Below are 23,290 nucleotides of genomic sequence, written 5' to 3'. Positions count from 1 at the left end.
CCTCTCGCTCTCCCTCTCGCTCTCTCCCTCTCCCTCTCCCTCTCCCTCTCGCTCTCCCTCTCGCTCTCCCTCTCGCTCTCCCTCTCGCTCTCCCTCTCGCTCTCCCTCTCGCTCTCCCTCTCGCTCTCCCTCTCGCTCTCCCTCTCGCTCTCCCTCTCGCTCTCCCTCTCGCTCTCCCTCTCGCTCTCCCTCTCGCTCTCCCTCTCGCTCTCCCTCTCGCTCTCCCTCTCGCTCTCCCTCTCGCTCTCCCTCTCGCTCTCCCTCTCGCTCTCCCTCTCGCTCTCCCTCTCGCTCTCCCTCTCGCTCTCCCTCTCGCTCTCCCTCTCGCTCTCCCTCTCCCTCTCGCTCTCCCTCTCCCTCTCCCTCTCGCTCTCCCTCTCGCTCTCCCTCTCGCTCTCCCTCTCGCTCTCCCTCTCGCTCTCCCTCTCGCTCTCCTCTCTCGCTCTCCCTCTCGCTCTCCCTCTCGCTCTCCCTCTCGCTCTCCCTCTCGCTCTCGCTCTCCCTCTCCCTCTCCCTCTCCCTCTCGCTCTCCCTCTCGCTCTCCCTCTCGCTCTCCCTCTCGCTCTCCCTCTCGCTCTCGCTCTCCCTCTCGCTCTCCCTCTCGCTCTCTCTCTCGCTCTCCCTGGCTCCCTGGCTCTCTCTCTCGCTCTCTCTCTCGCTCTCCCTCGCTCTCCCTGGCTCCCTGGCTCTCTCTCTCGCTCTCTCTCTCGCTCTCCCTGGCTCTCTCTCTCGCTCTCTCTCTCGCTCTCTCTCTCGCTCTCCCTGGCTCTCTCTCTCGCTCTCTCTCTCGCTCTCTCTCTCGCTCTCCCTGGCTCTCTCTCTCGCTCTCCCTCGCTCTCCCTGGCTCCCTGGCTCTCTCTCTCGCTCTCTCTCTCGCTCTCCCTCGCTCTCCCTGGCTCTCTCTCTCACTCTCTCTCTCGCTCTCCCTCGCTCTCCCTGGCTCCCTGGCTCGCTCTCTCGCTCTCTCTCTCTCGCTCTCCCTCGCTCTCCCTGGCTCCCTGGCTCTCTCGCTCTCTCTCTCGCTCTCCCTCGCTCTCCCTATATATATATATATATATATATATATATATATATATATATATATATATATATATATATATATATATATATATATATATATATATATATATATATATATATATATATATATATATATATATATATATATATATATATATATATATATATATATATATATATATATATATATATATATATATATATATATATATATATATATATATATATATATATATATATATATATATATATATATATATATATATATATATATATATATATATATATATATATATATATATATATATATATATATATATATATATATATATATATATATATATATATATATATATATATATATATCATATATATATATCATATATAGATATGATATATAGATATGATATATATATATATATATATATATATATATATATATATATATATATATATATATATATATATATATATATATATATATATATATATATATATATATATATATATATATATATATATATATATATATATATATATATATCATATATATATATCATATATAGATATGATATATAGATATGATATATATATATATATATATATATATATATATATATATATATATATATATATATATATATATATATATATATATATATATATATATATATATATATATATATATATATATATATATATATATATATATATATATATATATATATATATATATATATATATATATATATATATATATATATATATATATATATATATATATATATATATAGCGCGTGTTTGTATGTGTTAGGTTTATCAATAATTATACTTTAATATAACTATAAAACACTGCAGGCAGACATCTGAATCAATTATTGACATTTAATTAAAGTGGTGTTTCTGATGATCAACTTGCAAGTGAGAACATTCCGACCTCGTCTCCGCCGCCAATAATTCTCCCGTGCGGTAATTTCCCCCGCCCCTTTAAGGGCATAAATCAAAACAATTACAGGGTTATTGATTAATCCAACTGCGTAAGCAAAAACAACACCTGCAACAATCATAGCATATCAGGTATTCAATGATGACAATTAAGGGGAACTCAAAACAAACTCCATTGGAATTTAAACAAACAAGCCTTCATTTGACAAAACAATTCCATAAAGAAGCAAAAAGAGTGTCACAATTTACGACAATATGTGAGTAATCACGAAGGTTGCTTGGATAGCAATTTATGTTGCATAAGGATCTTCTTTCTTGGGTAAAAGTCCAGTAAACAGTCCTTGGAACGAGGACTCGGTGACTTGTTACGATCCCGGGTTCTCTTCAGACGAATGGAAGAAGTTTCCATACAAAAATTAAAAGTTGGCTTGAAGATAACAACAACTGACCTGTCTGATTATTTCCCCCTGTGTTTTAAAGGTATGTTGTTTTGTTGTAGAGACCGATTGAGTGTGGGGTTTGCAAGAGACAATAGTTAGCATTTGAGAAAGAACATAATGTTTAGTAATGTTTGTTTACTTTTTATGTGAGTGCGTGAATGTGCGAGTCTCGGGTGGAGGACATGTATAGCCTTTAGCAAGCTACCTTCGGCCGCCATTATAGCGTTAGCATGATAGTGTGCAGTATATGACGGTCTTAGCAAAGGAAGCTATGGTATTGAGATTTCACGAGCCTCGAGTAGAGCACACGTAATAGCATTAGCAACGTACCCTCGGCCGCCATTAGCGTTAGCATTGTGATGTGCATGTGTGTATGACGGTCGTAGCAAATGAAGTTAAGCTATGCTTTTGAGATTCCTTTGTTTGCCCTGCTAACTAGCTGAAGACTTTGCTAAGTTGGAAAACAAAAGGTAACACAAGTTACAATAGTCATAAGTTATGACCGTTTATGCAATTATTATTTTCAGTAAAAGTTGGCTTGAAGATAACAACAACTGACCTGTCTGATTATTTCCCCCTGTGTTTTAAAGGCAAAGAAATTGCTGAATTCAAGGCATATTTTCAACCTCAGCCTCATTCTGCAGAAGGTCCTAAGCTTGTTTGTGCTTCCTGGGTGTGGTTCCAGCTTTATCTAGGTCTACATTGTCTTTTCCTTTGTCCGTGCTTGCTACTGCTGCAAACTGAATTTCCCGAATGCAGGATGAATAAAGATTAATCTAATCTAATTTAATAGGTATATATGTGTATATATATATCTATATGTAAGATGACTTTGTCTGCTTAGGTTTTATTATTTTCCTTACAGCCCTACATTTTTGTGTTAACTTGTAAAGATGCCACAGGCTTTTAATCTATTTGACAAAAATCAGATTCCATACAAAACTGAATAAATGAAAGAAACGTGAATGTTTGATTTAGGTTTACGACCACATGGAGAATCATTGCCACTTGAAGTGAAAGTTAAGAACATTTTCTGGCAGAAATAGGTTCACTCACCGGCTTGTTTCGAAAATATTTATTTCTTATAATGTACACTGTACAAAGGCATTAAAACATGTGAGACACAGTGACATCCTCCCCTTCACAGTAATTTGCTCTGGAGTGCTCCTCATTCAGGTAAATCAGCTATACAGATTATTAAAGAAAACAAACAGATTTATTGTGTAATGATTCTCTACAATATTTATGAATATACAGGCACCCATTTATGTGCTAGAATGCAAAATATGATTGTTTTTATTTGTGCAATGATTTTTCAAACTCAAAATGCAATCATTTACAAATCAATAATTTGTCAGTACATAATTAATATTTTTTGTTGTTCACACATGTTGGACATGTCATTGATTGTCAACAGCCATTTTAGGCTTCCTTAACCACATGAAATATTCCTTTAAAAATAAAATCAAAACACCCAAACACAACTCATGTTCTTTCCCCTACCATTATTTTTGAAGACTAAATAAAATTGGGCTGCTACAATAATACAAAACAGTTTGCTCTTTAAACCCATGTATTGACTATATTTTGCAACATATATTCTGCAATTATTTGTTAATGAGCAATTTTGAGTGAAGCAGTGAACGCTCAAGCACACACACACACACATATATATATATATATGTATGTATATATATATATATATATATATATATATATATATATATATATATATATATATATATATATATATATATATATATATATATATATATATATATATATATATATATATATATATATATATATATATATATATATATATATATATATATATATATATATATATATATATATATATATATATATATATATATATATTTATTTATTTATAAATCGTACTCCTTACAGTCTTTTAGTCTAGATATAAGGATACAATTTTCTATGTATGGATACGTGGTTGGCTTTTTTTTCCACAAGTATCAGAAGAGAATGATTTTGAACCAGCACATTTGTTTGTCAGATAGACAATGGAACTTGATTGTTATCTGTGATTCTACAGTATGCTATACATCTGGTCTTCAATGGTCACAGTTAATCAGCCTCAATGCCATATTTAGGAGGGCAGCTAGTGCAGACATCCCTTATTTTATATGTACAGTCATGGCCAAAGGTTTTGAGAATCACAGAAATGTTAAATTTTCACAAAGACTGTTCATTCAGGGTTTTTAGGTGTTTACTGGATGATGACATTCAATTAGAAGCATTTAATGTATAAAAAGCTTTTATTAGGATTTACATGCAATAGGTCAATATTTGCAATGTTGAACCTTCTTTTTCAAGACCACTGCAATTCTCCCTGGCATGCTGTCGATCAAGTTCTGAACCAAATCCCGACTAGTGGCTGTTCATTGTTGTATAATCAATGCTTGAAGTTTGTCAGAATTAGGGGGTTTCTGATTGCCTTTAGAGGATCTGCCTTTAGAGGATTGACCACAAGTCCCCAATGGATTTAAGAATTTGATGATTCCATTACTTTCATTTGCTTTGAGCTTTTTGCTTTGCAGTTCTGTCTAATCACCCTCTTGCTACTGCCACAATTCAATTTCCCGAATACGGGATGAATAAAGTTATCCAATCCAATCCAATGGGATTAAGATCTGGAGAGTTCTATGGTCAAGGGCCCAATTTTTTTTGTTCCTTAAGTCATTGTGTTAGGACCTTTGCTTTATGGCAAGGTGCACCAGAAAACGCATTCTTGATCACCGAATTGCCCTTGGATGGTTGGGAGAGAGGTTCAATTGATGGCAACATGCACCAGGGCACCCAAGAAAGTCCAGCAAACAGCAGGACCATCTCCTTACGTTGTTTCAGCTAGCAGGCAGATGTGAGTGCATCTGCATGCTCAGTAAGGCCAAAGACTTTTGGAGGAAGGCCTGGTTTCAAGGAGGTCAACAAAGAAGCCATCTCTCTCTCCAACAAAAACATCATAGACACACTGACTTTCTGCAAGGACTGGACTGCTGAGGAGTGCGGTAAAGTCCATTTCTATGATTAATCCCTTTCGATTGTTTGGGGCATCTGGAAGAAGGCTGGTTTGGAGAAGACGAGGTGAGTGCTGCCATGGGTCTTGTCTAATGCCAAAAGTGGAGCCTCCTGAGACCATTCATGTATGGCGTTGCTTTTCGGTCAAGGAAGTGGGCTCTTTCACAATCTTGCCTAAACACACAGCAAAGAACAAAGAATGGTACCAGAACGTCCTCCGAGAGCAGCTTCTCCCAACCATTCAGGGACAATATGCTGATGAGAATGCCTTTCCCAGCATGATGGAATACCTTGTCTTAATCAAATGTTATTGTAAAATGAATTAGGGAACAAAACATTAAGATGTTGGGCCCTTGGCCAGGAATTTTTCCAGATCTTATTCCCATTGGAAACTTGTGGCCAATCCTCTAGAGGCGGGTGATAAATCAGGAACTCACAAATTCTGACAAACTCCAAACATTGATCATGCAAGAATGGATAGCCCTCAGCCAGGATTTGGTTCTGTAGTTGATCGACAGCATGCCAGGAAGAATGGCAGAGGTCTAGAAAAAGAAGGGTCAACACTGCAGTATTGCCCTATGGCATGCAATTCTCAATAATAAGCTTTTTGTACTTTTGAAATGCTTCTAATTGTATTTCATCATACCATAGAGACCTCTGGCAAACACCTAAAATCCCTGAAGCAACAGACTATGTGAAAATGTAACATTTGTGTAATTCTCAAAAATTTTGGCCATTACTCTACTCTTCACACTGACTATTCCATTAATATATTGATGAACTCAGTTATTTAAATATTCTGTACATTTCAAAGCCAATTAACATTTCTGCTTTAATCATTTTGTGTTAATGTATTTTTTATGCGTAATATTGGTTATAATATCGTTTGGTCCCCGTTGGTTTTGTCGCCCGGACGTTTGGTCGCCCGGACGTTTGGTCGCTGACGTTGGGCCCACAAAACACTTCATTGATTTTTTTGGTGGTAGACATGTAATTACCAATTTATAACTCAATTGTTCTCAGTCTTTCCTCATCTATTCATATGAATAATTTTAAAAGTATAGGTTTTGCCCAATGTCACCTGGGATAGGCCCTAACATCCCATTACTTTGAACAATCTCGGCCGTGTAGAATATGAATAAAAACATATATAGAAACAAATATCTTAATTTACTCTAAGGGTTCTTTAAGTTGTGAAAATTTATTTTTACAATGGATCTTTTTGGAACTCATGGGAAATAAATTATTTAATATATAATAAAGTATCTGAATTGTGAGAATGCAAACTTTGTGAAGGTTCAAATTGGGATAATTATAAAAATGACTCATCATGCTATGTTATTCTGCTGCACCACTGTGGTTGAGTAGAGAGCATGTCTGCCTCTCATTTGTGAGGTAGAGTTTGAAGTAGAGTTCCAGCTCACCTGTGAACCTAATGAGAAAAGGCTGTAAAATATATTTTGTATATGTATATTGGGCCTGTTGGGTTAAACCCATGAAAAAAAATTCCCCTTTGGGATCATTCTTTCATAATAAATTGAATTGATAAAGATGAGAGATGACATTTAAAAATTATTCAACTCAAACTAATTTCCCAAATCAGCTTTCCATCTTACAAAATACTACTCCATCTTGTCATTCCCATCACCATTCATTTGCACAACACAGTCCTTGCCCAAAGGATCTTTAGAGTGCATAGTGTCAAAGTGATGGTTGCTCACTACATACCTTCCGCAGGCATCCAGCGCTAAGGGAGGCATAAAACAGCGGTCAAACTGGATTTCCTGGCGCAGGTAGGAGGTCCTCTTCTGGCATGTGTCCCCTGTTCTCTCCTGCGAGGCTGACAGGAACACCACTAGCTCAAAGTGAGTGGATGTACTTTCACGTAGGGCGGAATACAGAGGGCTACGGCGGTCGAGTGGGTGGTAAAAAGTTAGTGGGAAGATGAAGAAGGGGCAGCGATCTTGGCCTAGATGATCCACGTCAAAATCCAGAGAGCTTTGATGCAAGGGTTGGCCCTCATGCTCTTCATAGAGCACAGCACTCACCTTCACATCCACCAGAGGCCGCCCTAGCAAGTTTGTGGCTCTTAACATGAGACAAGTTTGACCCTGGTGCTGGCCCACCACACCATGATGGCTGAACTGGATGCCTGCTGCTCGCTTCTGAGGACAAGAGATCTTGGCCACAAATGCACCTGATAGACAATTGAGAATCAGCAAATGACATTGGTGACTCCTTTTTAAAGAAACTATTAGGTTTCTGCGTCACCTTTCTAAAAGGTAAAATATCCAGAAAACTTTCTCTTTAACCACATCTGTTTCTACCACATGCCAGGGTAATAAAAAACGTTTAGTTTTATTTTTATACCTAATCTATACCTATAGATTACAAAATTGTAACTACAGTTAAGTTAGCCTCTGCGGCTGCAGATTACTAAACTGTGGGTTCAGTTTAAAAATCTGTACCCACAATTTAGCAATGACCCTGAAATGCTAATCACCAATTTCATTCAATGACCATGAACAAAGTCACTTTCAGCTGTTGTACTTTGCACTTATGCTGCTGTAGTGTCTGTGTGTACATGATTGACCGACTGTTTAGCCTATTTCGCCTTATAAGCCATGACCAGAAAAAGTGTCTCTACTGATTATCTGCGATTTTAAAGTTGGGTGCTGAAGCCCATCCCAGCCGACTACAGGCACCAGGCGAGGGACACCCTAAATTGGTGGCCCGTCAATTGCAGGGTACAAGGAGGTGGACAACCATTCACTCTCCCACTCATGGCTATGGGAAATTTAGAGTGTTCAACATGATTACCCTGCATAATTTTGGGATGGTGAGGGCAAACCAGAGTATGCAGATAAAATCAAAATAGTGTTGATATATAAAACTTAATGTATAACTTGCATCAGTTGTCATCAATGTTATTGTAAAACCTTCAATGCTATTATTGCACTTAATCACTAAATACGTTACGATTTTCAGTTAAAAAGCAGGAATGTTTTTTGCATTAGAATAGCCTGAAAGGCCTTGCCTTCCCCGAAGAAAGGTGTGGTAGACCTCACTGTATATTCCTGTTTTGTCAAAAAGGTTCAATTACTTATTCCAAAGCCAAACAAACACTTATGGAAGATCCTTTCCTGTTGACTTCTTCCATTTGGTCCAAAAAATGTGTGTAATCAATCCAGACCAGTTCATATTGGTCAAAAGAAGGGTTGAGTAAATGCATGTACCTGTAATGAAAGCCTCTAACATGAGTCCCAGCAGCATCTGCACGGCCAGAAGCGCTATAGCACTAGGACAGTCGCCACTGGGAAACATGGTGCCGTAGCCAATAGTGAGTTGTGTCTCAAGGGAAAATGAGAAAGCAGCAGTGAAGCTTGTAATGTGTTTCACGCAAACCACGTGCCCTTGCGGGGGTGCGTCATGATCCAGCACCTCGAGGTCTCCATTGATGTATGCCAGCAAGTACCAAAGACAGGCGAACAGCAGCCAATGGGCCACAAATGATGCACAGAAGGCCAAAAGAACCCATCTCCAACGCAGACCTACTAACTGTCCCCACATGTCATGCAGGGCTAATAGCCATGCACGGCTGGGCACTCCCAGCCATGAGCCTGGGGGACACAATGGTTGGCGAACAGTGCAGTGTCCATCTTTGGTGACCAGACGTTGCCGGCTCGGTGATGAGAGAAGAGGGGAGGAGGAAACCTTGACATCCAGAATGCTGTTATTGGATTTGCTTGTCATCTTTAGAGTTCCTGAAATAAATTGAAAAAAATAATAATGTGTGACTAAAGTTTAATCGCTGACATCACCTAGGCTATTTTGTGCATGATTTCCAGGCATTGCACAATTGTAGATACATTCACCCCAATAAGTGTCATCCAAAATATAAATTGATATTTCTTTTAGGCGTTTCCAATTCATGATGTCCAGCACAATGTATGTTTAGCCTTTTTGATCTTAGTCAGAGAATATACAGTACACAAACTCTAATGGCCAGATGTATGTCTGATAGGCTGAGAGTTGGAGTCGTGTCCTCTCCAGAGTTTCTATTTCTATGTCAATATTGTTGCCAGGTGATTAGAGCACTTCACAGCAGGAAACCTGTCCGTGGAACACAGCGACATGCAGAGTAGGAATGCGTTTTTCCATCTGCAAGGAGCTTAAAACTTACCACACTGCACAGCCTTTTACTGATGTTGTTCATCAAATCCTATTCACATTTAATGCCATTTAAGTTTATTTGTACTTTTCCCATTGGATTTTCCATTATTTTGAACAATATTTTGAAAATCTTTTAAATTCCAAAGTAAAAAATGAAGTCAATCTTTATTTTTAGGTGAGCATAAAATCCTAAATGTTATGGTCAAGTAAAGGTTAATCTCCATTCTTTAATAAAAAAATTTTAACGTTCACAATTTCTCAAATGTGGTACATAAAGCATTCTCGAGTTTCACTTTGTTTATTTAAAGTTGAACGTACAAGCTGAACATTGTCAAATATTTCATTTGGCCCATGCCGATGTGGGCGAAACAGCCATTGTATCCATTGTTGCAGCACCCTGAACACTACGTATAAAGTGGGGCGAAAATGGCCTACACTATGAGTGACACAACAATGTCAGGGTGGAAAGATGTAGTGGTGATTTGAGTGGGCAACTAAAGTGGGCTGTCGAGCTCGACCTTGTCCCACTCTTATCCTCTGCTTGTGCCCTGCGATTGGCTGGCCACCAATTCAGGGTGTCCCTTGCCTAGTGCCCATAGTTGGGTGGGATTGGCTCCAGCACCCTGGAGAGAAAATGAATGAATAAATTAACTACTAAGGCAAACTTGATTGCCATGTTAGGTTACTGCATTATACTTCTACATGCCAATTTGGAGGGTTTTGGAAGATTTGGTGCCTTTTTTACTGCTTCAATCAATGAAGCACTCCTGGCAAATGAGATGTATCCATATTCCTAGATATGAGGACTTCCCCCATAAATATCAGAGAAGAAAAAAAAGCAATGTTATCTTATTAAACAATGTGATACTGCTTCTGAAACTGGCCCAATAGGGGAAGATGACTTCAGTTTTAGAAAAGTTATGAGAGCACAGGTGACAAACTCTCCACTTCATTTGGTATGGGCCGCTAAAGTAAATTATGTGCATCAACCTTATGTTACATGGTAAATTAAAATTTACATTAAATTTAAATACTCCTCAATGAATGGTTAAGGACTAACAAAGAATTTACCTATAATTTTTTGTTCTTGATTTTTTAAGAAAATTTTAAATAAATAAAAAAGCGTTTTGTTTGTTTTTAAGTAAACAAAATTAAGTTGTGTTTTCAGCTCATATCATTTTCTGAACCGCTTTATTCGCACCAGGGTCGCAGGGGTTGCTGGAGCCTTTCCCAGCTGAGTCCGGGCCAGGGGTGGGGGACACCCTGAATCTGTGGCCAGCCGATCGCAGAGCACAAGCAGACCGACAACCATGCACACTCACACCCATACCTAGTGGCAATTTAGAGTGTCCAATCAGCCTACCATGCATGTCTTTGGAATGTGGGAGGAAACCAGAATACCCAGAGGAAACCCATGGAGGCCCGGGCAGAACATGCAAACCACTCACGCCACCGGGCCGCCATAACATCTTTGCCAGCTTTCTCGGGTGCAGGTCATGGTGCCCTGTGTAGTGCGTCTGGGAAGGCATTGTCTTCTAGATGTGCTAAGGGTTTTTGTTTTGAGCTGGGAGCTCCCAAATGATTGGCGCAGGTAATGAATATTGGCAAATTGGTTTTGTAGGTTTCGCCAATCATGCAGCCTGGCTTGTAGAATCTTCCCAATGTCTGAGCAGCTGTTGTTAAGATTTCCAACTCCCCTGCACATAGTCCAGGTTTCTTTAGATGGCCTCGAGGCAATAGTGCTAGTTTTTCATCCTTGGCTTTGGATGAGAAGCATGGCAAATTTCCCCATCCTAACCCTGCTCTTCCTGTCTAGACCCTGCCCACGACCTTTTGATATAGGAGTCTTCTTTTGGCAAGTGGTATAGAGTAAGTCCTCGGATTACATTGTCCTAATCTTACACCATTCTCCGCCATTAGTGTTTCAGTTTAGGTGGTTCATAGTGCTTGTGTATGTGCGCTGGGAAAATCTTTGCCTTTTTGACCCTCCATTTTTCACATTATGGCCCCAAAGAAGAGAGTTGGGTCTCTTACCGATGCTGGTTCAGCCAAAACAAAAGCAATTATCATGGAAAGGTGTTTAAAATTAAAGTTAAACCATAGCGCAAAAACACCTTGCCCTTCGCCAAACGCAATTTTGTTTGAACACAGGCCTTACATAGCAAGTTGTAGGGGTCCGCAAAGCAAAACAACTTCCGGTTTACGTAAAAATAATTACAGTGATGTAACAAATCGGCTTCCCCGTATGATGTTCGTGTTGTGGGTGTTATATTTTTTGTCATCTCCCCAATCACAATGCGTGTTTGGTTGGAGTAAGACAGATAGGAATGAACGTGTTGGCCCGAGCTCGAAAGCTGTTTTGGTTTCATTTGTGTTGGCTACGTTGTAATTTTATGACTTTTTACACTTATTAATTGCATTGCCAATATGCCTTGCCCAATTATACTAGGTGGCAGCACCATGAAAACATAATTCCCAACATACTGTGATCATTCAGTATATCGCATTTTTTCAAGTATAAAAAAAATCCTCAACCAGGAGATGGGATTAAAAAATGGCGGGAGTCAGAGCCCTGCTTCATCTTTGGCGCTGAATTGGGTGGCACTCAGGGCGGGAGAAGATGACATATTACACCATAGAAGAATGATACAAAAAAGGTCAAGAAAGACAACTTCTTGCTTTCTTCTGTTTTGTTGGGAGTGAATTTGCCGTTGCACATCACCAGCGCACCCTTAAGATTTCATCGATCACCTAATGCCTCTCGAATCTGACAAAGAGGAGTTGGACTTAAGCTCCCGATAACCTGTACATTATTTAATGTATGTATTGATTACATTTAGATATTAATATGTTACTGTCTTTTCATATTAAAATGCCCATAATTGAAATAGATAATAAATACACTTCTTGATAATTGTACTTGTGTACTTGTGTTTTTGTATAGGCACGAAAACATGTAGGATGTTACAGTTGTGGTCAAAAGTTTACATAAAATTGTGACGAACATAATGTCATGGTTCTATTGAGTTTCTAGTTATTTCTACAACTCTGATTTTTCTCTCATAGTGATTGGAACAGATACCTCTTTGTCACAAGAAAACATTTATGAAGTTTGGTTCTTTTATGACTTTATTATGGGTGAACAGAAAATAAGTGATCAAATCTGCTCGGTCAAAAATATACATACAGCAGCGCTATTTGGTAACATGTCCTTTGGATCATTTTCACTTCAATTAGGTGCTTTTGGTAGCCATCCACAAGCTTCTTGCAAGCTTCTGGTTGAATCTTTGACCACTCTTCTTGACAGAGTTGGTGCAGTTCAGTTAAATTTGATGGCTTTCTGACATGGACTTGTTTCTTCAGCATTGTCCACAAGCAGTGGCGGGCCGTTGAGGCCTTCAAGGCTTTCTCTGCTGGCCTAAGAAATATCTGAATCATATATTGTTATATTTTGTCCATCAATACTTAATACATAATTCCAAATTGTCTGTTAGCTTCCTTTCATTGCTTTCTACCCTGGTTGCACTGCTTCCAGATGTGTGTTTTCATATTGAAGTATTTAACCAATCACATTTCAGCCATTATTTGTTGCCAGGGTCAGAAATCTGCCTCAAGGCCTTCACAATCAGTTCTGCGGGCTCTGCTGCATTAAACAAGCGTCGATAAGACTGTTGCTTTAACCAATCAGAATTCGATTTGGTGACACCAAGGCCATTTCGCAGGCGGAGGTATACGTCATCGCTTTCACCAACTATGATCGGCTAGTAGGCGGACCAAAGCCAAAGTGAGCCAGCCAAAGATCGTAAACTCCAACCACAATGGAAAACAAATGGATTTGGTTGCAGATTTGCTCACAAAGCTTTTTTCCAGAGGGACTTTTCCAGAAAAAATGGACATCATTAAGAATGGGCGGTCAACTCCAAAGCTAGCAAGCCTGTTACAGCCGGAAAAAAGGTTGCGTCCGCCACTTTCAGTGCGCTAACTATGAGAGCTACCAAGCAAATATATTGGTGTGTTGATTTAAAGCCATTTTCAAGGCGGACTATGCCGGAAATATGACAGGACAGGCTTGATCTTCATCATTTTCTTTGATGGCAATAGAAAAGAAGGAAGAAAGAAAGGAGGATGAATATTGTGTAAAGTTAAAAAGGATTTTTGCTGAGTAAAATATGGCTATATTCTTAAATAATATTTCAATTGTGGGCCCGGTTCTGATATCTGAAAAGCTCCAGTGTTTGTATTTAATCACTAAATGCTGCTAGGAAGTGGATTTTACCCCATTTTGGTAATTTTTCCCGTTTCGCCATTGATCCATCACAGTCTTTTCCCGGGGAAATCAATTGCCCCGCTGTATTTATATTTTTGACCTAGCAGATTTGATCACTTTTTCTGTAAACCCATAATAAAGTCATAAAAGAACCAAACTTCATGAATGTTTTTGTGACAAAGAAGTATCTGTTCCAATCACTCTATCAGAGAATAATCTGAGTTGTAGAAATAACTGGAAACTCAAGAGAGCCATGACATTATGTTCTTCACAAGTGTATGTAAACTTTTGACCACAACTTTATGTAATAATAATAGGGTTAATCCTACAACAGGTTTTTTGGATTATCTCTGATCTACATTATCCACGATATTTGATTAGTGTCTGCCCTTCTGCTCATCGTCCACATTATTGGAGCTAGTCATTGATGCTATATTGAGTGGGTTTCCAAACAATTTAGCTATTTTCAAAGACTTGGGGTGGAAAGTAATGCATGATGCTTGCATGAAATGTAATTTGTCTTATTTAGAATCAAACTTGTTGGGGGTTATGGTTTGATTGAGCTGTAGACTATCTTTCCAATCTGGCAACCCTGGAGACGGTTGTCAACGAAACTCAATTTGACATGTTCAACTGTTCAGACCTTGATGACAGGGTGGAACCCTATAGAGATTCCTTCTATTTTCTAGAACAATCTTACTCCGTGTAATCACCTGAAACATAATAGCAAAGTTTATTCTCAATCTGTCCAATAGTTATGACACAATTTGACATTTGAAGGGTGCGTACCTCACTTTGCTCCAATTAATTGGAACCAAAGTGCTAGTTACACTTTTATAAGGGCACACCTCATTACCATTTCAACCCTGCAGCTAGCCTTTCATTAAATCGTGTAATTCATGTCACAGGGGCATTGAAGTGAACATTATTGCTGCTTTAATACATTAGATACTGGGAGCATTTTCGTAAGTGCAGAAGAACCAATAATATTGCTGTCCCATAAATAGAAGCAGGATTTATTTGCGTAGTAATGTTAGCGCAATTAGATTATTATGGACCCAGATATAGGAAAACAGTGGTAGCATAATTTGATAAAGTATGTGTCACTACAATGTCGATGCATTTTCAGTTATAAAATACACATTGGCAAAAAAATTACACACAGGTATTTTACACACATCTTAAAGTCATAGCTCTTCTTACTAATGGCTCTGAGGGCAAAATTTTCAGGTTACGAAAGCTTTTTAAATCCAATTGAGAGCCCCCGAGATACATAAAAAATCCAAGTTACAAAATCCCCCCAAAAGTGAATGCATTCCTTGTCTATTACTTGATTTAGAAAATATTGTCGTGGATGCATTGATTCTCATTTTGAAACTCTCATTGGCTGTATCACAACCCACAATTTTTCTCTTGACCTGTTGTCTGCTTAAATTTATGCTTGGAAGAAGCTGTGGCCGAGTGCCTTAGAGTCTACGGCACGAGTGCTCAATACGCTGATCGCGAGCTACCAGTTGATCGCTAAGGTACTGTTGGTAGATCGCATGGCATTAAGATTTGATCCAGTCAACAAAGACAATAACATTTTAAATTAGACTATAGCTGGAAAACAGTGACATCGCGAGTCCAAGCATGATTACTACCATACATAGCTGCTGCAATTTTTCATTGGCCCTTAAAAGAGGGTAGATCGCGCCAAGTTGGCTACTTGAAAAGTAGATCGGTCAGTTTTGCGGTCAGTTTTCAGTTCAGTTTTGTATGAGTTGACCACTATCGTAAGTACTATTGTAGACCAAGACTTGCTAGAGACCAGAACTCAAAATGACTTCTCCAAGACAAATAATATCTGAATGTAAAAAGTCATCAGGTCACTGCATAAAAAACCTTCTAATTAACCACTCGACCAGGGGTGCCCAACTCCGGATTCGAGGCACAAACAGAGAAGGTTTTCTGGCTGAATGGATTCTTTCTGAAGGACACTACACAATCACCTCGAGAACCACTTCTTGTTGATCCGTTGGAATTTTTTTCTACAAATTCTGGCAGTGGAAGAGGAGCTTTGTGATGGAATACTTTGTAAAACAAGATGACATCAGCATATTTAACAGTACTATTGACCTAGTTCAGGGCGATTGTTTTATTTTTTTAATAGCTGACAGCGATAGTATGTTTTTGGTTTTCTGTCCAATACTTTCAGAGGTTGCTTATAAAAAATTTCTATTGATTTTAGTGGTGTCTTGCATGCCGATAACCAACTTGTTACGCAATAAGTTGTACGTGATAATATCATTGTTTCAAATAGTTTTGCTGACTCAGCAGTTAGATTGTTTGTGATGAACCTAAAGTTGGCCAAATTAAATTTGATTCTATTTAGAGTGTTTGATCTGTTGTTTACAGAGAAGTGAGTGAAAAGTGATTCCTAGGTATTTAAATTCTTAGACTGCATTGATTGTTTTACATTGAACAAAAACATTGGGATCACTATGAGTTGTCGCTCTTTTTGAGAAGCACATACAGACAGGACGCCTCATGGTTCAGAGCATGGGTGGCGAACATGTGGCTCTCGAGCCAGATGTGGCTCCCAACCTTATTCAATGATTCTCTTTACTTATTTGTATATATTGTGGCTTTTTGCCTCGTTTCATGTTTCTCTTATTTTTATTCTCTTTTAAAACACTCAGATTCATCTGTTCCCATTAAAAACAAATAATAAGTAAGGGGAAGAAAGTGTTGTGTTGAATAATATGGTTTTAAATGTGGTTTTGTATGTCTGTCTGTCTGGTTTGGGAGATCACTGCGTGGTGTGACTCACAGAGTTAAAAAATGTTGCTATCTGTGTCCAACTTTTTCATTTCTCTGGGTACTCAGGTTTCCTCCCACATTGCAAAAACATGCATGTTAGGCTGGTTGGACACTCTAAATTGCTTCTAGGTATGAGCGTGAGCATAAATAAGTGTATGTCTCATCATGCCGTGCGATTGGCGGGCCACCAATTTAGCGTGTCCCCTGCCTCGTGCCCAAAGTCAGCTGGAATGGGCTCCAGCAGCCCGCGACCTTTGTGATGACAAAGCGGTTCTATAAAATAATAATTTAAAGTTGTAGCAATGTCTCTTGGATTATTTTCTCTTTCAACTGCAATTCACATTAGTGTTCCCTCGGTTATCGCGGTTAATGGGGACCGGGACCACCCGCAATAAGTGTATTTCCGCGAAGTAGGGGTGCCCCTTCAAAAAGGCTTAAAGAAACGTATAATATGTGCACAAAACCACCACCAGGCTAATATGCTGTTCATTCAGGTGTTTTATTCCACATCAGAATGCAAGTGTTAAGTCGTCGGCATACAAACAAATCAAATACAGTATATATAAAGTAAAAAAAAAACTATAAAAAACTGCAAATGTAATAAATGTAAACTTATTCAGAAAACTCAGGAATTCAAAAACATCATAGCAGTCCGGATGGATCTTCCGCAGTTCTTTTGCGCGTAAGAAACATCGTTATGGGGAGTTGTGAACGTTGTTTTTTTTGGTCGGTGAAGATGCGCCTGTAAACAGCCATGACGTTATCGATGCAATTGCTGAACTCGACGACCCTCACCATGTTATTGTTGTTACCTTTTTTTGGAGATCTTTGGCAGCATTGAAGAGATCCTGCAAAATATGCGAAGTAAGGCCACCTTCGTCACCCTCGTCGTCGGCAGCAGACTCGTCTTCCTCCTCACTCGCCGACTTGGTCACTTCCTGTAGGTCCTCCTCTGTCAGGGTCTGAGTGACAGTCGATGAGATTTGTAATCTCATCAGCCGTCATATCCGAGAACCCTTTAGTCTGCACCAACCAAGCCAGCCTGACAGCCTATTTCCTGCTCTCAACCTATCCAATAAACTCACTTTTTCGGTAATTGTCAACATTTTTCGCTTTTTCTTCGGCTCACTAGATGCACCAAGGGATGGAGAGCGTTTGGGAGGCATCACGAAGGGCTTCACAAAACTTTTACGCTTAGCTTTAGCTTGGCAAGAAGCGTGCTGTATGCTAGCACGAGATAAGCGTGGACTGAAAATGGGCATCGAGAGAAGCTTGGGCTTCCGTGGTGAATGGGCCAATGGGGAGTCGAGTATTCAGTGAGCATTCAGCTGGCCAATCAGCTTTCGTTTATGCCCGTGATGACCCGTGATGCTTTGCACATACGTACATTCTTTGTGTTTGAGAATTTTATAAAATGATGCAACTACTAATTCAAATTGAATATTTTGTTTCCACATCTTGTAAAATGATCCTGAAAAAATTCCGCGAAGCTCTGAGTCCGCGGTAGCTGAAGCGCAAAGTAGCGAGGGAACACTGTATAATATTTCTCTGTGGTTTAATGTTTTTCCTGTTTGGTTTTTAATCTACATTTTATTCGAGATCTCTTTGGTGTTCCTTTCGCGGTAATAATGTTCAAGAAAAAAAGTACCAATCAAAATTCTTTTAATACTTTATTTATTCGGGAATAAATGTCTCTTCGTCACTAAAACTGTTTGTTTCAGGTGATATCGTAAGACCGTGGTCTCCTTTTTTTCAATAAAACCTGTTTGGCTTCCTTTAACCATGGGAGGTTAATACTAATGTTTCTTTTAAATGGATGACAGTCATGAAAATATTACAGGTATCAATAGCAGGATTATGGACATAATCATCCCAAACGATATTGTTTAGCGACTGTGTGAAATTTTGAATCTCCCGTTTTGGTACTCTCATCTACTCTGATATGGTTTTCTGAGCACATGAATACCTATTTTTAGATAGCTTTCTGGAAAACAGAATGAGGTTATGGTCTGACCGACCTGTGATCATATTGAACGTCTTTCGAATCTCCTCACACTTATCAAAAAAGATCAGAGGAGGTGGAGTTCCGGCTGCCGGGGTTGTGGATGTAGGCCCAGTTAGTGGTGGTGTAGGCCCAGGTAGCAATGGTGGAGGCTTGGCTAGCATAGGTGTAGAAGTGATGTAGATGCTTGGCAGTGGTGATTTGGGTGTATTTTCTGAGCATAGTCACCAAGCGCGATCTACAACTTTGCTATTGCTTCCTCTCCCAGTGCTACCTTTTTCGCCGACCAGCCCCTATAGCAAGATTAGCGGGACCTCCGTGGATTTTTATCTCCTCTGGAAACTTTAGTTTCTTGCTTGGAACCAGTGTTTAATAAGTGTCTACGGTTATACACTAGGTTAAAGTTTTTATTGATGAACAACTACCAAAATAATAAATCACACAACACAAAAAGTGTGGATAGAGAGAATGAAGCCACTGCATACTTGCGCTCCGACACCTTTAAAAAAGAGTCGCGGGAGGTCTTGGAGACTATCCCAGCTGACTTCAGGCACCAGGCAGGGGACACCCTGAATTGGTAGTTAGCTAATGGCGGGGCACATGGATTTTTGGGATGTGGGAGGAAAAGTACCCGGAGAGAACCCATGCAAGCCTGAGGAGAACATGCAAACTCCACAAAGCGAGGACCCACCTGGTTTGAACCTTCCACCGCAGAACTGTGAGGCCCACACGCTAACCACCTTCTTATTTGCAATACCTGTACAGTACAGTATTTAAAGTAATAGATAAATAAGATTGCGTGAGGCGGCTTGATTAGTTTTTTGGATAGTTTTCGACAACTTCGAGCTGCTCCCTTAGATTTGTTAAACCGGTGGTCTCAAACTGGTCCTCAAAGGACCGCAGGGGGTGCAGCTTTTCATTCAAACCGAACAAGCGGACACCTTTTTCAAGTATAAACAGTTGATTGCAGTCAGGCGCAACTCATTTTAGAAGACCGCTCACTTCCATGGTAGTAGGCAGTCATGTAACGCTTACAGTAACTCAGACAATGGAGGAATGGTAAAGCTTTTCAGGGATTGTCTGTTTACAATGGCTGTTTTTCTAGGCGAAGTTTATGAAAGGTGAATTATATGCTAGTAGACAACTTAGCCAAAGAGTGTGATTTTGACAAAATAATATGCTATACAACTCTGAAAAGAATTAGGGGAGAATGGGTAATTGAAGTCAAAGAGACTGGATGGCTACAGTAATCCCTCGAATATCGCAGATAATGTAGACACGGCCACGCTAATCGAAAAATTGCCAAGTAGGATCACCCCTGTTATTAGTACCATATTACGTTTCAACGCCTATCCAAAAATACGAGTACATTTATCAAGATGTGTATTTATCAAAATTAGTTATATTTATATAAAAAGACTGCGGTATGACTATCTAAATATCAATTTTATTAACTTTATGGATGATGAATGAATGAATGAATATTCATTCATCTTCCATACTGCCCGTCTACGGAAGGGTTGCAGGGTTTGCTGGAGCCAAATCCAGCTGTCTTCGGGAGAAAGGCAGACTGGGGTAGGGGGTGGGGGATTTTTGAGAGTCTCTTGAGCAGTATGTTGACGTCTTCTCGTCATGCCAGCTTCACGGCCTCATCTACGGCGTAACTCTATCATAAAGATGGGTCTTTTTTATTGCTAGTGGTTATCACTCGCTTTGGGTCCTTGAAAAAGGGTATTGTTGCCGTTTCAGAAAATTTGCATCCTTCTTCTTAGTATAACGCAGTGGTTTTCAAAGTGGGCGGTACCGCCCCCCGGGGGGTGGTGTGAACTTTCAGGGGGGCGCTGACGAATAAACAGGCGAATGGGGGGCGTTGAAATAGTGAAGGGGGCGATGGAGCAATTACAGTAAAATGTGACGTTGGTGTTTGTAGAAAGACCGGAAAAATTGATTGTCTGTAATAAAAAGTCGACAAAAAACAAGCTTTATTGAAACAAGAAACGTTGTCTGCTCGAGCGCTCACGAGCAGCGCGCATATACCGTATATCACTAATTGTCGCGAGTTTATCGTCGATGCAGGCGACTGGGGAAACCACCACCATCCAGTCAGCCGCAGAGGAGCACACAATAGCGCGCCGGCAACGCTTACCCACAGACGTATGCGCACAGCGACCGGCTTAATGCATCAGCTATCAATTTTTATGATTCGAGGTGAACTGCGCATTGGTCTATTAAAAGAAACGAAATTAGCGAATAATATCTGAGGCGCCTGTCTTCTATTTATTTAAGCTTCGTTCGTTGGAAAGGGGTAAAGAGGGGGGCGTTGGCATTTTGGCCCGGCGGTGAAGGGGGCGGTGGCCAAAAAAGTTTGAAAATCACTGGTATAACGCATGCTATATTCATTTATGTTGCAATAGCATGTTACACCTTTAACATATGTAGCATCGTCACATTTTCAGTTGCTGTCATGTGTTTTTTTCTTGGGCTTGTTGCCTTAAATGGCCCAAGAGGCTTAGGGGATATTTTGATCAGCAAATCAAATCTAAGGAGAACTGGAATAGGCTTGGCGCTAGTCTTTCGCCACAGGTGATGTGCCCAATGGGAAATTCACTTGCAACAAAACAGTACAATGCAGGATATTTACCTTCTCAGCCTTTTATATTATTCGGCGCACCATTCTTTTTCTTCGGTGAAATATCGCTTGTTCTTCAGCACTGAGTGCCACCCAAATCAGAACTGAAGAAGCGGAGCCCTGACTCTGCCATTTTTTACCCCCTATCTTCCGCATGCGAGATTCGGCGTGAGTTTTGACAAATTAATGAACTTTTTTAAACTTAATATAAAATCTGCAATGTACTGAAGCCGTGAAGTCGGGAAGGATGACAGTAGTTCAGAGTCTTCCCTGATAGTGTTATATTATATGCCTATAGTTCAACATGTTGTATTTTCTTAAATATTAAAAACCCTACACTATATAAATCTTTGCAATTATTATAAATTATCTATTAGAGCTTCAAATATTTAATACCACAAGCTATTGTATCCAAACTAGAAAAAAAAATCAACAACAACAAGTCGTGAGGCCAGACTGTGGAATACTTCAGAGAACTATGTATGCCATCATAACGGTGGTGAATGAGATGAGTCTGCTATTTTCTCATTTACAACACAAGTTTGGACAAACTAGTCAAAAGATATTTGACTCTCGAACTCAGAAGGTTTTTTTTATGTCACCTTAATTTAATTTATTGAAAATGAAATGCTAGTAATTCCCATTGCTCCTGTGACAGTTGATTACCAGTTCAGCATTCTACCACATTATTATTGAATAACTATATAAATTATATTGAATTGTAAATAGTTTTTTTCCATGTGACAACAAGTCATATTAACTTAGTTTCCTATAATGGACTGATTAAATAACAGCCCATTGTACTGATATGAAAGTCTATTCTGTGTACTCACCTTAATCTTCAGTCAGGGTTACAGAGAGGCCCTGTGACCTTTCACCTATGAGCTTGTCTGAGGTTTTCCAAGAAGGAAAAATGGAGGAAACTGACTGAAATGGTGCAAATTCTAGTTCATTTGGCAAAAAGCTATAAAATCCCAGAGAAGTCGTGAGACAAACCCAGTTTGTGTCACCACTAAGACTTTTAGTGGGCTCGACACACTTGGCCCCGCCGTTCAGTAACTTCCAGCTCTGGGTCGAGGAAGATTCAATTGGTCACATTACTCTGCATGGAGCCTATTAGTGTTCCCAGAAGACAGACGACAGAGGGAGGGGGAAAAAACAACACCTTCTCATAGTCCATTGAAAAAGCAGCTTGTTGCTGGTTGGTGTCCCGCAGCTACTGCTGACAAAAAAATGAGTTGCATGTGTCTAAATGCTGTAAATTCCATGATTTGTATATGTATATGTATGTGTGTGTGTGTGCATGTGTGTGTATATGTATGTGTGTGTACGTGTATGTGTATGTGTACGTGTATGTGTATGTGTATCCATATAATGCCCATCCATATCACTATGCTGCCACCGAATGTGTGCTACTAACATGATCAACATAAATCTCTCAACGGAACCAAAATACAAAACATTAGTTCCACATGAAATTGAATGTTTCTTAACATCGCCTTTTAACATATTTATTTCATTAACTTTTTTGAATATTCATCTATTTATTAATAATGTATATCTTACCATTGTATTTAAGATACTTTATTTCAACACTTAAATTAACACCTACACGCCCACCAAAATCACTCATCTACTTTGGATGTGATTTTCTGCAATCTATGTAACAAATATCAATGAAATGTTTCTGTTTCCTAATCAGCTTCAAGCAAAGTAACAATTTTGTGAACGGGTGTTTCTAGATGTCTTGACCTAATGTGTTTTTCTTTTGTCATGTGTGGTTTCACTGACGAGCAACTTCAGCCTCCTCATCTAAATTTGGATATGTTTCCAATGTTTTTTTGTTGGAGTCCCTTGAATTCTGTAACAAATCTCTTGAGCCTTGCGAATGCTTTCACTACTCTGGACCAGTCAGAACATTTAGTTTTATGTTATTGAATTTTGTCGCCTTGACTGTGTGAATGTGC

At 39.4% G+C, this 23,290-nt stretch overlaps 1 protein-coding gene across 2 annotated transcripts; it reads right to left on the bottom strand.

The window, feature by feature from the left end:
* Nucleotides 1-4,768: 4,768 nt before the first annotated feature.
* kcnj13 (potassium inwardly rectifying channel subfamily J member 13) lies at nucleotides 4,769-22,384 on the bottom strand. 2 transcript variants are annotated; one of them, XM_077722692.1, is made up of 4 exons: nucleotides 22,157-22,384; nucleotides 8,687-9,214; nucleotides 7,179-7,647; nucleotides 4,769-6,882 (listed from the first exon to the last, which is right to left on the bottom strand). In XM_077722692.1, exons 2-4 carry the CDS (start codon nucleotides 9,201-9,203, stop codon nucleotides 6,789-6,791), a joined length of 1,080 nt encoding a protein of 359 aa, XP_077578818.1. In that variant the 5' UTR covers nucleotides 9,204-9,214; nucleotides 22,157-22,384; the 3' UTR covers nucleotides 4,769-6,788. The 2 variants fall into 2 exon arrangements, with proteins under 2 accessions (XP_077578818.1, XP_077578816.1); XM_077722690.1 differs by having other exon boundaries at nucleotides 4,769-7,647.
* Between the last annotated feature and the right edge of the window lie 906 nt (nucleotides 22,385-23,290).

The sequence above is a fragment of the Stigmatopora nigra genome, chromosome 8, assembly GCF_051989575.1.
Source record: "Stigmatopora nigra isolate UIUO_SnigA chromosome 8, RoL_Snig_1.1, whole genome shotgun sequence".
Lineage (NCBI taxonomy): Eukaryota > Metazoa > Chordata > Actinopteri > Syngnathiformes > Syngnathidae > Stigmatopora > Stigmatopora nigra.
Note: the sequence above shows the minus strand (reverse complement) of the source record. Positions and strands in the feature narration are given on the sequence as shown.